Genomic DNA, 13273 nt, shown 5'->3' with positions numbered 1-13273 from the left:
TTTATTCTCAACATTTCACATTTTTCAAGACATTTCATATTGTTACCTCAACATTTCAACTTTATTTTGCACATTTCAACTTTTTCTAAATCTTTTTTCTCAACTGTTTAAAAGAATGAAGTTATGAATAAAGTGGAAATGTCGAGTAAAAAGTCAAACTAAATGATAAAATCTCCACATTTCGACTTTATTCTCAACACGTCCATTCTTTTGTCAGATAAGTAAACTCAACATCAGCTGAGGCTACATTACAAGAGCTCCTCTGTCCCGCCAGTGGGAGAACCAATCAGAGCGTAGGATGATGATACATACCCACCAATCGGGGTCCTCCTGTCCCAGGAGCACCAGCACCTGACCCTCAGCGAAGCTCAGCTCGTCGTGGTGGTCGGCCTGACAGTCGTACAGAGCCTGAACACGTCGACTCGCTGTGCCACGAGGCTGAAGGACGTCAGAGAATAACACTCAAAATGTCCCAACTACTGAAATCAAGCTGTCATGGCGTATGTGATTCTGTAGACTCGAACTGATACGTGATTGGTCAAATTAACAAGAAACGATCGGACAGAGCAGAATCTGTAATGTTCTGGAAATTAATGTCGTCACAGTAAAAAAAATAAACCCTTAACGTGTTTTTTTATAAACTTACCACTGATCTGCGAGGGAGCGGCAGGGGGGCGGGGCCCCTGATGTCACTCTCAAAGCTCTGAGAACGGTGGTTGGTGGGAGATCCGTTGGGCGGAGCTTTACTGGCAGGGTGCAGGAAGTGGGAGGAGCTACCGTCACTGTCCGCCCTCCGAAAACCTCAGACAGGAAATAAAAGATTAATGTTACCATGACAACATCAACTTATTTTCAGGGTCGCGTTGTTAACAGGACAGAAAGTTAATTATCTAATGATTTATCCTTATTTATTATGTAATTGTTACTCAACTGTATTTATAAAATATAAAATAAGATATTTTTGTTTGTTTGTTTGTTTTTCTGGCTGAAAACTAAAAGATGAATCATTCATACATTTACACAATTAAATGATAAATCAATAAAAGTAAACATAAACTAATCTGTTTTGAGAGAGAAAGTGGATTAAAAACAGAAACTCATTTTATCTCTTGTTGCTCCACTGATCCCTGGACCTTCACTGTGAGTTTATAACATTTACACATGATGGATTCAACAGACTGATGAACAGATAAAACAGACTGATGGATGTTACAGGACAGGAAGTACCTGCTCTGTGAGGTCGTTCAGTCAGCGAGCTGAGAGGAGAAGATGGACTGCAGAGAGAGAGAGAGAGGGAGGGAGAGAGAGAGAGAGAGAGAGAGAGAGAGAGAGAGAGAGAGAGAGAGAGGGAGGGAGAGAGAGAGAGAGAGAGAGAGAGGGAGAGAGAGAGGGAGGGAGGGAGAGAGAGAGAGAGAGAGAGAGAGGGAGGGAGAGAGAGAGAGAGAGAGAGAGAGAGAGGGAGAGAGAGAGAGGAAAGAGAGGGAGGGGAGAGAGAGAGAGAGAGAGAGAGAGGGAGAGAGAGAGAGAGAGGGAGAGAGAGAGGGAGACGGGAGAGAGAGAGAGAGAGAGAGGAGAGAGAGAGAGGGAGAGAGAGGGAGGGAGAGAAAGAGAGAGGGAGGGAGAGAGAGAGAGAGAGAGGTTTATTATCTGAGATTAAAAAAAAATCACATCTTTAATTCATCCTCTGTCCACCAGAGGGCAGTGCAGTCTGAGTTTTTCCAGTTCGACACATCTGACTTTAGCTTCAGTGAATCAAAATTTAACGGAAACCGTTAAATGTATAATGTTGTTGCAGCTCATCGCTGGAGATTTAACAATAAATAAATTAGCTGTAGTTTTCATCATCTAATCTTCATGTGTCAGATCAGATTTGTCAGAGAAGAAAACCTGAAACAATAATCCACAGATGAGCTGATCCCTCGCTCCTGTTCCAGCCTCTTCACACTGACTAGAAGTGATTTTTAGACGTAACTGGTGATTTCTATGGCTCGATATGATAAATCCATCTTCCATCCATCTATAGATCTGCTCGTACCTTCAGCTCCTCGGGCAGATGCCTGTTGTCTGTCCCAGAAACCTGGTTGAGAACTAGAGGGGACAGAGCTTCTCAGGGCCCTGAGGCTCTGGAAGAATCTGCCTGAGGAAATCCTGTCGGCTGACTCCGTCATTTCTTCCTTTTTTAAAGATATTTTTGGACATTTTTGCATCATTACCAGAACAGATTGAGCTTGAAAAATAGGAAAGAGAAGAGAAGATCCGGAGCAAGTTGAACCTGTGGTCGCTGGTTGCAGCTCAAACCCAAACTCCTCTTTGATCCGAGACCCTTCCCTGAGTTTATTCAAATTGTCTTTGAACTCTCTTTGAACTTTATAGACTGTCTATTAAATCTGATGATTTAATGAATTACATTTTCTTTGATTTCTGAGAGAATAAGTCATCGGCCTTGATGAAAAAAAATCACACATGTTTAGGGGACTGATATTTGTGTGTGTGTGTGTGTGTGTGTGTGTGTGTGTGTGTGTGTGTGTGTGTGTGTGTGTGTGTGTTGTATGTGTGTGTGTGTGTGTAAATTTGGTGCAGATCCAAATAAAAATTAGTATCTAGTGAATTTAAGTATGATTTCATAAGGGGGACCTTTTGGACCTGAAAAGGGTTCAATAAATGAAGATTATTATTATAATTATTATCATTATGGTCTGATTCTTTTCAAAGCATTTTCTTTGATTAATTCTACTACAGCTAAAAAAGATGACGTAAAAAATTGAAAACCCTTCCTGTTGGTATCTGGACCAGTGTGACATCATAATTCCTTTACTGGTCCAATCAGAAGCCTTGTTCTCTATCATGTGTTTAAGGTGTTTAATGTGACACACTGAGAGTTTCAGTGTGTGTTTGTGTCTCAGATACTCACACACACTGCTTAAAGGAGGAGGAGTCTGGACCGCTGTAGATCCTGGGACTGGTTGGCAACCCGTAATCTACACACACAGACACACACAGTTAATTACACAGCATCACTCTGACAGATTAATTGCAGTGTGTCTCTCAGATGTTACCGTGCGTGCTGGACTCAGAGCAGCTCCTCTTGTGTCGGACGGCGATGGGAGGGGCAGGGTTGGACTTCCTGTTTCCTGACGTGATGAAGAATTCTTCCTCATCGTCCTCGCAAAATCCCTCCCCCCCAGCGGGAGGCGGAGGAGGAGGAACAGTGGGAGCTGAGTGACAGAGCAGAGATATAATTGACGATAAATCATTATTAGATTTATAGATTATCTTCCTAATATCTGTATCGGCTCCCAAATATAATTTATCTTTTATGACAAACCATCAATAGTTGTGGAGACATTTTAAGAACAATTGAAGAGAAATGTACAATTGGGCAAAATTTTCTGCCAATTCATTCAGCAGATCTCGAAGGAAATGGAAAAAAGTAAGAGGCTCATTAAAGACATAAAGATTCATCCTGTGGGTTTTCAAAACAAAATTGCTTCTTATTATTTCCATCTGTTGTTGAGATATTTTTGTCCAGAACCACGAATCAGCATCTCTTAGGCCACAACGTGTCAGCAGCAGAAAGTGTTGACATTCAACTGGAATAGCTAACTGGGAATAGCGATCCAAAAAAAAAGGAAAACTAGTATATTGAAGTCAATCAAAACAATATAATTATCAATATCTGTTCTCACCTTTGACCCTGGGGGGCAGCGGGGGAGCAGGAGAAGATGGCGGAGGTGGGGGGGGGCTCGGAGCGGTGCCAGCGGCCCGGCTGTGGAGGTCCATGGCCATGGCGAGCCTCCTCCCCACGCTGAGCAGACCTCCTCCGCCCGGCGCTCCTGCTCCAGCTGAGGAGGGCGGAGCCCCAGCGGAGGACAGGGACTGGCTGAAGCTGAACGGACGGGAGGTGAAGGAGAAGGAGGAGGTGAAGGAGGAGGAGGAGGTGCGCTCCTTCTTCACTGGACCATTCTGAAACGGGACGCGAACAGATTAACAAAATACACTTTATTGGATGTATTAACAACTGCTGTAATCCCTCTTTTCATCAATAATCTATCAATGTTCAGAGTGAGAGCAGAGATGTGGTGTGAAGAACAAAACCTACAAAAATTCTGCCAAAATATTTACGAGTAGATAAATAAATCAGATAAAACAGCAGGCCTTCAGTTGCCATGGTTACCCTGTCATCGAAGTCGTCGTCACTGTCATAGAGGTCGTCATGACGAAGCCGCCACTCGTACTCCACATGGATGTGATGGTCAAACTGGTTGGACTGGGCCTGCTGCAGCTGCACACACACACACACACACACACACACACACACACGGTAAGTCGACATAAACAGTAACATTGAAGCAATGTAATATGACTATGATGAACTCACCAGCGCCTCACAGTGGCTGTGCTTCAACCTGCGGCTCATGTCCAGAGCGGTCTCTCCCAACTCATTCTCTGTTCACACACACACACACACACACACAGTTAAAATATTAACGTTACTATGTGTCTTCGGTCATCAACATAACTTTAAGGAAAATATTCATGTTTTTTTGGAAAATAGATATTTTCGTTATAAGTACGTTTGTTTACTTTTGTAAAAGTAGCACTGCATCGACCACAGTCTATTCCTAATGAAGTGTGTTAACACGTGTGACTGTGTGTGTTTGTATTACTGATGTGTGAGTTGGCTCGGGCTCTCAGCAGCAGTTTCACACAGTCGCTCTTGTTGTGCAGACAGCTGTAGTGCAGCGCTGTGTTCCCTGATGACGTCGGCATGTCAACGTTGGAGCTGTAAAAAAACAACACAAAAGACACACACGGGTAAACTCACACTACCAAAAAATGAATTGTAATAACTGCTGAACATCGACTGACCAGTTCTGAGCCAGGAAGTCCAGGATGTGCAGTGAAGTCCTGTCGGCCAATAGGACGGCGAGATGGAGCGCAGTCTCCCCTTTTTCCTGTCGGCATGGAAACAGAGAGTGTGTGTTTATCGGGGTTAAACTCTGGTTGTGTGTATATGTATGTAAGTGCATGTCTATATACTTTCATGTGTGTATATGTGTATATACCATTTGTGTGTGTGTATACTGTATGTGTATACAACTGTGTGTGTACCTGTATGTGTGTGTGCAGCGGCTGGCTCAGCTCCATCCTCTGAGCGTGCAGCTGAATCAAACTGTAGATGTCGCAGCTCTTGGTCGCCTCCTGCAGGCCGAGTCGCAGCGTTGCAGTAGAGCTGGGACTCCGCCTCACAAAATGAACGTCCTGGTACTTGAGCATGATGAAGTCTTTACGCTCCGTCCTGCACGCCACCAGCACACAGCATCAAATTCACTACAATGAACGACAGTACGACAACAGCAGAAAGACACACAACTGTGTGTGTTTGTCTTACATGTGACTGTGTTGAGACGGCTTCAGAGACGGACTCAGCAGGTTCGCCTCCAGTATTTCATTAAAACCAGAGTTACCAACATTCCTGGCCAACTGAAAGAAAGAGAGACACGATCACTGTGTGACTCACATGAGGTCACCGTGACCTTTGACCTTTGTCTACTGTTAGTTCATATACCAGCAGGTCTGAGGTCCCCAGGCTGTCCAGACTCAGAGACTGGATCCTGGACACGTGGACCCCCATCTCCCTGTGGATCCCTGAACACTCGATACAGGTCAGGATCCCCAGGTTGGTCGAGAGCCATCCAGGATCTACAGAGAGAGAGAGAAACATATATTATATTACACATTAAAAATGTTATAGTGTTGTAGGTACAGTGTAAACTTTGATTTGACCTTTGACATTTAATAGGCTGCATTTAACTTTTTTACAAAAGGTCGTAAATTACTCACATTCTGAGAAGTTAGAACAAAGAGTTTTCACCTGGTGCATAGTTTTGTTTTAAAATTGAAAACCAATACAAAATCACAACGGTTACAGATTAATTTATTTAGTTTCACTAATAAACGAATAAAAATACATTGATTGAACTGATTGATACTGATTGATTGACTGATTGATTGACTGATTGATTGACAGAGATTACCCGGAGCTCCACAGTCGCAGCAGCTGTTGTTCCCTGGCATCCGCCTGACGTCGTCGGTGATGGCGCGGGTCAGATCCTCCACGCTGCTCTCCTCTCCTCCTCCCTCCAGCCTCCCCCCGTCCAGAGCCACGCTCAGAGCCTCCTGCTTACTGTTACTGAGCACCGAGATCCAGCTGAACACACACACACAAAGACACACACACACACACACATCTTATGATTATCAACCTACAAGAGGATTCCAGTATCAGACTCTTTCAATAAAGTTTATTTATTTGTTACTCACGCCACACACTCAGCTTCATCTTCAGCCAGGAAGTGATACGTCCGATTATCTGGAGGACAAAAGGTTTGTTATATAGAACATTGTGTGTGTGTGTGTGTGTGTGTGTGTGTGTGTGTGTGTGTGTGTGCGTGTTTGCGTGTTTCTTACGAGAGATCAGGTCAAAGCATTTCTTGTCCTCCACGCTGGGTTTAACCTGACAGGTGAGTAGGTTGAGTCTGGTCGGAGGTTTATTCGGCTGAAAGAGACAGAAGAGTTTGAGGTGTTTTAAAAGTCTAAGTCTAGTTAAAAGTAAAAGTTTTGTATATGTGAGAAATGTACAGTGTTTTTCTGTGGCTGCTTCACAATAAGAGCCTCCCCATGTTTCATCAGTCACATGCTTTTAATGTGAAGCAGCAGCAGTGAAGAATGTTTTCTTTGTATAAGCATCAGATGAACACGTTATCCAACAATTATCAATGAGATCAAATTTAACTGGTATACTTGGGTTTATCTGAAACTTCCTGCTGCGTCATTTCCTGTGACGACTATAATGACGAGATAATGACTTCACACCTAGGAATTCTAATTTAAGGTCAAAGGTAACACACACACACACACACACACACACACACACGGTGAGCTCACAGTAGCATGTGCGATCGTCAGGTAACAGTTATGAACGGAACATTTCCTTTTCTGCCACATTTTCCTCAACCTGAAACACAAACAGAGACAGTTTTAGTTGTGCGACTAATGTTGATCTTCAGCAGTTTATTGTGTTGTGTTTTTACCCGTCACTCTTCTTGTAGAGGAATCCTGCTCTTTCTGTTCCGTAATGTTTGTCTCCCAGCAGCTGATGCATACTGTACACCTGCTTAGGCAGAGAGTCCTACACACACACAGACACACACACACAGTTTAATATCCTGTTGGACAGTGTTATCATGTCAGTGTTTGTGTGTCTGACCTGCTCCGTGTGGACGACCGGCCTCAGCTGATCTCTGAGAGAACACAGTTGTTTCTTCTCGTCTTCGTGACGCTGCTTCACCTGCAGACACACGACAGTTCACCTGAGCCCTGCTGCTCACGTGTGGTTTCACTGATCCGGGCTGACGTGATGTTATCAGGCTAAAATCATCCGGATAACTTTGTTTATCAAATGCAGCGAGAGTTTTTTATTATTATTATTATTGAAACCAAGGGGCAACCCCCTGTTTGACATTTTGTCCTGCGCCATCCTGGTCAGGGGGTGGAGCCTGACTGAGAGCTCGAGGATAATACACGCCCACCTCCACCTGCGACCTGCACCGTGTCTGAAACCTATCTTCTCTCAGATGACCAGCAGAGGGCGACTCTACTGGTTGCTAGAAGAAAAAGGATTCTACTTCTCACTTGATTCATAACGTCAGTAAACATTTTCCTAAGGAGTTTATGTCTCAATCTCTAGTTTCAAGTCATCTTCATTTTGTAAATTATGCTCCGCTTTGAGTCAATTAGACAATAAGCTTTGGGTCTTGGAAATGTGATTGACAGCTAGTACCGTCAAATGGGTGCAGGGCGCAGGTGGAGGTGGGTGTCAGGCTCCACCCCCCGCTCCTTTAAATAAAAAAAACAAGATGGCGCTGGACAAAATGTCAAACTCAAAAACGACAGCTCGCAGACCGGGTGACGTCACAGAGGGTTGACGCTTGACTCTAACTTGTTTCTGGGTTTTATTTCTCTCTGTCGGTCATTGTCGTACCGTGGTCAGGACCCCGTTCAGCTCCTCAATGTACTGCTTCAACCGCTCAGTGGTGGAAACACACTCCTGCAGGAAACTACACACACACACACACACACACACACACAGATACAGTAAATCATGTCTTTTTACAACATGTAGGCCTGAAAGCGTGTTTGCGTGTCCTCACTTGTTGTGGCTGTGGTAGTGTTTGATGAGGTTCTGCAGCAGGTCAACGCCTCTCTTTGTCTTTATCTCATTGACCTTAATCAGATACTGAGAGAGAAGAGGGAGACGACCACATGGTTTTAAAGGGAAGAAGGTTGTGTGTTTACATGTTTTGGAAGTGATGGATGAGTTTCAGAGTCGCTAAGGTGAAGTGTGGGGGACGATGATCAAGAGGAGCATTCGAGAGAGAACGGTCACTGTGACCTTTGACCTCCACAATCAAAGTTCATGAGTCCAACTAAACATTTATACCAAATTTGATCAAATTCCCTGAAGGCGTTCTTGAGATATCATGCTCACAAGAATGGGGCAGACGGACGGACAACCCCAAAACACAATGCCTCCAAGCAACTGGCTGTCGCTGGAGACATAAGAAAGAAAACAAAAAAGGAGAGGAAGAGAGAGAAGGAGAAAAATGAGCAGGGCTACATTCCAATTCCTTCATTTGCATCCCTCCATTTCATCCGGAGCTGGAAGGACTTCCTGGTAAAGGATCGAGGAATAATCAAAGGAGAGAATTGGGATTGTTCCCTCAGGTGAAAGTGACGGAGTCAGGAGGAGGGCAGGGTGTGTGTGTGTGTGTGTGTGTGTGTGTGTGTGTGTTGTGTGTGTGTGTGTGTGTGTGTGTGTGTGTGTGTGTGTGTGTGTGTGTGTGTGTGTGTGTGTGTGTGTGTGTGTGTGTGTGTGTGTGTGTGTGAGCGTGTCTGACCTCACACATGCTGAGTTGGAACGAGCGTCTCTCCTTCTCCAGCTCCTCGGCGATCTCCCCCCCGCTCACCTCGTTCCTCACCATCCCGTACTGACGAGCCAACTCCCTCTTCTCCTTCTCCACCTGCTTACTGCAAAACACGATGTGTGAGACCTCGCGTGTTTAGCTGAACCCATCTTTACAGACAGAGCTCTTTCAGGTGCGTGAGCAAAGAACTGTAGCGCTGGATTATAACGTATTATTTTGCACGACAGTCACATTTGTCAAATCCTCAAGAGTGAAGCCGAGAAAAAAACCCTTGAATGTTTGATGATCACTTACAATCTGCTCTCGTAGTCCCTCCACGCTTTGTCGAAAGGTTTCTTCAGATCCTGTAGAGACAAGGACAAAGACGGGTGAGAGACAGCGCCACCCTGAGGCCACGTGGAGCTAATATGATGCAGTAATGGAAAGCAGTGAATGAAAAGATGGTCCTCACCCCCTTCACCTCCCTCAGGTCGCCTTTAACCAGGGAGTCCAAGAAGAAGTGGATGTTGTGGAGCATGCTCTTTAGCTGCACACACACACACACACACACACACACACACACACACACACATTCAATCCAACATACAGTGATAAAATAAATCCTGGATCTGCACCAAATTTTAAAAGGTTCCTCTCTGACTTAAACAACATCGATCTACCTAGTTTAATGTAAATGTGTCACTCACCAGGTTCTTCATCGGAGAGACGAGCTCTTTAGAAAAGTCCGCCAGACGATAGAAGGCGGAGCCAACCTCGGACTCTCCGTTTGAGTGACAGTTGACCGACAGCTTCTCCATCGAATGAATGTACTGCTCCAGGTGAGAGACGTGTTCTGAGAGAGAGAGAGAGACAGTGTCAGTGCAGAGATCAGTGTGTGTGTGTGTGTGTGTGTGTGTGTGTGTGTGTGTGTGTGTGTGTGTGTGTGTGTGTGTGTGTGTGTGTGTGTGTGTGTGTGTGTGTGTGTCTGTGTGTGTGTGTGTGTGTGTTTGTGTACCTTGTCCTGAAGTATATTTGGCTTTAGAAGCTTTCTTCATTTTCTGCAACACCAGACGGTCACTGTCCAGAGCCTGAACGAACACACAAACACATATGAAACAGTTCATATATTCATGCAGTTATTTCAAAAATAATAATAATACATCAACACGGGCACTAAGATTAGATTTTTCATCAAATGTTGACTATTTGAAGATGTGCTTTGATTTTATTATTTGTTTTTAAGGCATCTATCAGGAGGAGGAGTTTACACAGTGTCGTCATTGTTTGCATTTGTCAGGATGACACCGTATTCTACTACATCCACCTTCATTCATTCTTCAAACCTCTTCTACCAACAGCACGATGTCTGGCATAAGAATGTATCTGTATCTCCTCCAATGTCCTATTATTTACCTCCTATTTATATAAATTATGAATATATGAAAGTTGTTTTTGTCGTTTTCTTTCTCTGAACTGTTTTTTCACATCGTCTGATAAATGAAGCTGGTTGGTTTAGAAAAAGTCCTCAAAGGGAAACCGGAGCCTCAGATCACTGGTTTACTGTTAACAAACTAAAATTCTCATGAAAGTTGTAATCTTCAACTTCCTGAGTCCAAGCTGCAGTTCACCTCATATCCTCATTAACAATAATCTCTCTGTCTCCTCCTCATTAACATTCACGATAACAATGAATACTAATGAGATGTAATCTGTTCCCGTGGTAACATATGCCAACTCTGTTGGGGGTAAAACTGGGGCGGCAGCAGGGGGGGGTCAGGGGGGCGCGGCTTGACAGCATGTTTTTGAGGCCAGTCAGAGATCTGAGGGTCTCCAGGTCAGCGACGCCAAGTGTGTGTGTGTGTGTGTGTGTGTGTGTGTGTGTGTGTGTGTGTGTGTGTTGGGGGGTTAGGGGCCCACTGGTTTAAAGAAGCAGCGGGTAGGATTTAAGTGGATCTATCAGCAGAAATTGAATATAATAATAATAACAATGCACATACAGTATGTTAACAAGGAGTGCTGCTAACATTGGGTTTGGACAGCTCAGGGTTTTATTTACTCCACGGGAGAGTTGAGGAAAAGATTATATATATATTCACACATTTCATCTTAAAGCCTTGTGAGTTGTTTGCTAAAGTTCGGCGTCTGCTACCAAACCAGCTGGTTGGTAAACTTCCTGAGACGTTGTATTAGCTCAGTGTAAACCCTGGACTGGTCACAAGGCTGACACAGAATCAGTGTGCGGAGCGACATTGCTAACCACTGCACCACCGTGCCGCCCAGATCTTTTATTTGGAGATACCTTGTTTGCCATTCATTATTTAGACAGTGGCAGCCAGCCATGTCTAATGTGTCCCACTACAGTTTCATAATGAACCACATTTTTACACACTCATATAAGATTTAAGATCCCTGAGGTCCCTCGTGTGTTTTGCTCTGTTGTGCATGAGAGCGAGCTGCGTTCTCTCGTGCACGCTCCCATCATCAAGCCTCCCAGCAGCTACCACCACAGATTGATCTAATTCTCTGGGAAACATTGAAATGTATTTATTAAAAGCGCCTGTGAATCTCCAGGTTCTTTCATACATCCTGGTTGATTAGACCTCTGCTCGGGTTAAAGGTCATAACTGTGCTGCTGGACATTACATGAGGTTAAAGGTACGGTGGCCGAGAAGTTAATTAACGGAGAACACAACTGCAAAAGCTCAAACACAAAAGCAAGAGTGACAACATAACTGCAAAAGTCACTACTTGAGGTAAATTCATGCAGCTACGATGTCTGTACACCGAAATGCTAGTGGGCGTAGAGTTTCTATGTTTATTGTATTCCGGTTTCCGGTTCCCTTATTTACAAACTCTCTGGCGTCTCTGTTCACTTCAGAACAATGGCGAGTGTTACTATCATGTTGGCGTTGGAGCTGATAGATGTTGAAGAGCGATTACTTTTTCATAAAGAACTGCAACGAAGAAAAGAAAGATGTCGTCCGTGTTCGTTCTTTCAACGTAGTGCGTATAGGCACATTTTTGGGGAGGTGTGCATCAGGGTAAGTCGTAGGGTTCTGCCTAGGGTTCTGCGTAGGGTTCTGCGTAGGGTTCTGCATAAGGTGCTGCGTAGGGTGCACCTCTACGGCGTAGCTTCGACGCAGAAGCATGAATTTGGTTTAACTCTGCTCGTTTCAATGTCAACATCCATTGAAACTCACCTCCATTGTTGTTGTGTATCCGTTGTCTGTTGTGTTGTGGCTGATGCATTCCTGTTTTCCATTAAAGAGCTTGTGTGAGACGGCAGTAAATGCACCAGTTACAATGATACGTAAAAGGTGAAGTTTGTCCAACTCTGGCAGGTGCAGTTAATATTAATAAGAGAACGAGGGAGAAGTAAACAAACCTAATAATATAAGGGAGAACCAGGGGGCCCCAGCAGCTCGTTTTTGCCCTGAGGGCCCTCAAGCTATTTGGTTCGGCCCTGAATATGAGATAGAAGACAAAGTAATCATGTGACTTCCTGTGTGTTAGTTTCATTCATGAGGAAACATGAAAGCTCCTGAATGAGTGACACCACCTCCTCACACCTCCTTCTCCTCCTCCTCCTCCTCTAGTACTGACCTCCTCCAGCAGGTAGACCGTGTTCCTGCAGCTCAGCATCCTGGAGGTGAAGGAGGAGGTGGTGGGGGAGCTCCAGTCCTCCTGCACCTCATGCACGAACTCCGGCACCGACACACACTCCGGCATGGTGCTGCAAACCACCGGGACCAACCGGGACCAACCGGGACCAACCGGGACAGTCTCACAGAGCAGAACAAAAGAACCAGAGCCAGTGACGATGCAAATCAATAAAACGATTTAAAGATCCACAGTGTGAAGGAGAAATAATCCCATCAGCTCTGAGTTCTGGTTCTAAACCTGATGATTAACGACCGGATCCGGTGCCTCCTCCTCGGTCACTTCACCGCAGCATCAGTCGCTTCTTCCTCCGAACAAAAGGTGAGAAAACCCCGCAGGAGAAATCATCTGAACGGGCGCAGCCTCCACGGTAAAAAAAAACAGAGTATTTTAAATATGAAGTATTTTAAAATAGAATTCATGAAGGTTTTCAGATTATTGAGTCTTCATCCGGAGGAGCAGCCTCACTAACCCGCCCGGGTCTGCGCGTGAGAGCCGGCTGACAAAGAGCGGAGCAGCCGAGCGGGGAACCGGAGCTCGGGGCACCGGGGCCGGGTAGAGATGAGAGGATGCGTCCGGTGTCTCCTCCTCAGATTCATCTCTTCTCCTCCATCACCTGCTTTTCTCCGCGTTTCCTCCTTTATTCT

At 44.8% G+C, this 13273-nt stretch overlaps 1 protein-coding gene across 1 annotated transcript in view; it reads right to left on the bottom strand.

The window, feature by feature from the left end:
• Positions 1-13273, bottom strand: part of unm_sa1614 (un-named sa1614) — a 15654-nt gene extending 2381 nt beyond the window's left edge. Inside the window, exons 1-27 of the mRNA XM_035151793.2 lie at positions 12570-13273; positions 9982-10054; positions 9674-9819; positions 9439-9513; positions 9282-9331; positions 8961-9090; positions 8214-8299; positions 8045-8120; positions 7271-7351; positions 7095-7192; positions 6949-7018; positions 6472-6559; positions 6325-6373; positions 6039-6211; positions 5570-5703; positions 5393-5484; positions 5113-5299; positions 4870-4955; positions 4668-4783; positions 4379-4446; positions 4175-4282; positions 3687-3963; positions 3057-3215; positions 2912-2978; positions 1228-1274; positions 647-801; positions 313-438 (exon numbers count right to left, since the gene is read on the bottom strand). Coding sequence (XP_035007684.1) covers positions 313-438; positions 647-801; positions 1228-1274; positions 2912-2978; positions 3057-3215; positions 3687-3963; positions 4175-4282; positions 4379-4446; positions 4668-4783; positions 4870-4955; positions 5113-5299; positions 5393-5484; positions 5570-5703; positions 6039-6211; positions 6325-6373; positions 6472-6559; positions 6949-7018; positions 7095-7192; positions 7271-7351; positions 8045-8120; positions 8214-8299; positions 8961-9090; positions 9282-9331; positions 9439-9513; positions 9674-9819; positions 9982-10054; positions 12570-12695 — 2943 coding nt within the window. The 5' untranslated portion in view covers positions 12696-13273. The remainder of the gene's footprint in view (positions 1-312; positions 439-646; positions 802-1227; positions 1275-2911; positions 2979-3056; positions 3216-3686; positions 3964-4174; positions 4283-4378; positions 4447-4667; positions 4784-4869; positions 4956-5112; positions 5300-5392; positions 5485-5569; positions 5704-6038; positions 6212-6324; positions 6374-6471; positions 6560-6948; positions 7019-7094; positions 7193-7270; positions 7352-8044; positions 8121-8213; positions 8300-8960; positions 9091-9281; positions 9332-9438; positions 9514-9673; positions 9820-9981; positions 10055-12569) is intronic.

Source organism: Hippoglossus stenolepis, chromosome 3, assembly GCF_022539355.2.
Source record: "Hippoglossus stenolepis isolate QCI-W04-F060 chromosome 3, HSTE1.2, whole genome shotgun sequence".
In the NCBI taxonomy this organism is placed as follows: Eukaryota; Metazoa; Chordata; class Actinopteri; order Pleuronectiformes; family Pleuronectidae; genus Hippoglossus; species Hippoglossus stenolepis.
The sequence above is the reverse complement of the archived record's forward strand: the minus strand, read 5'-3'. Positions and strand labels throughout refer to the sequence as shown.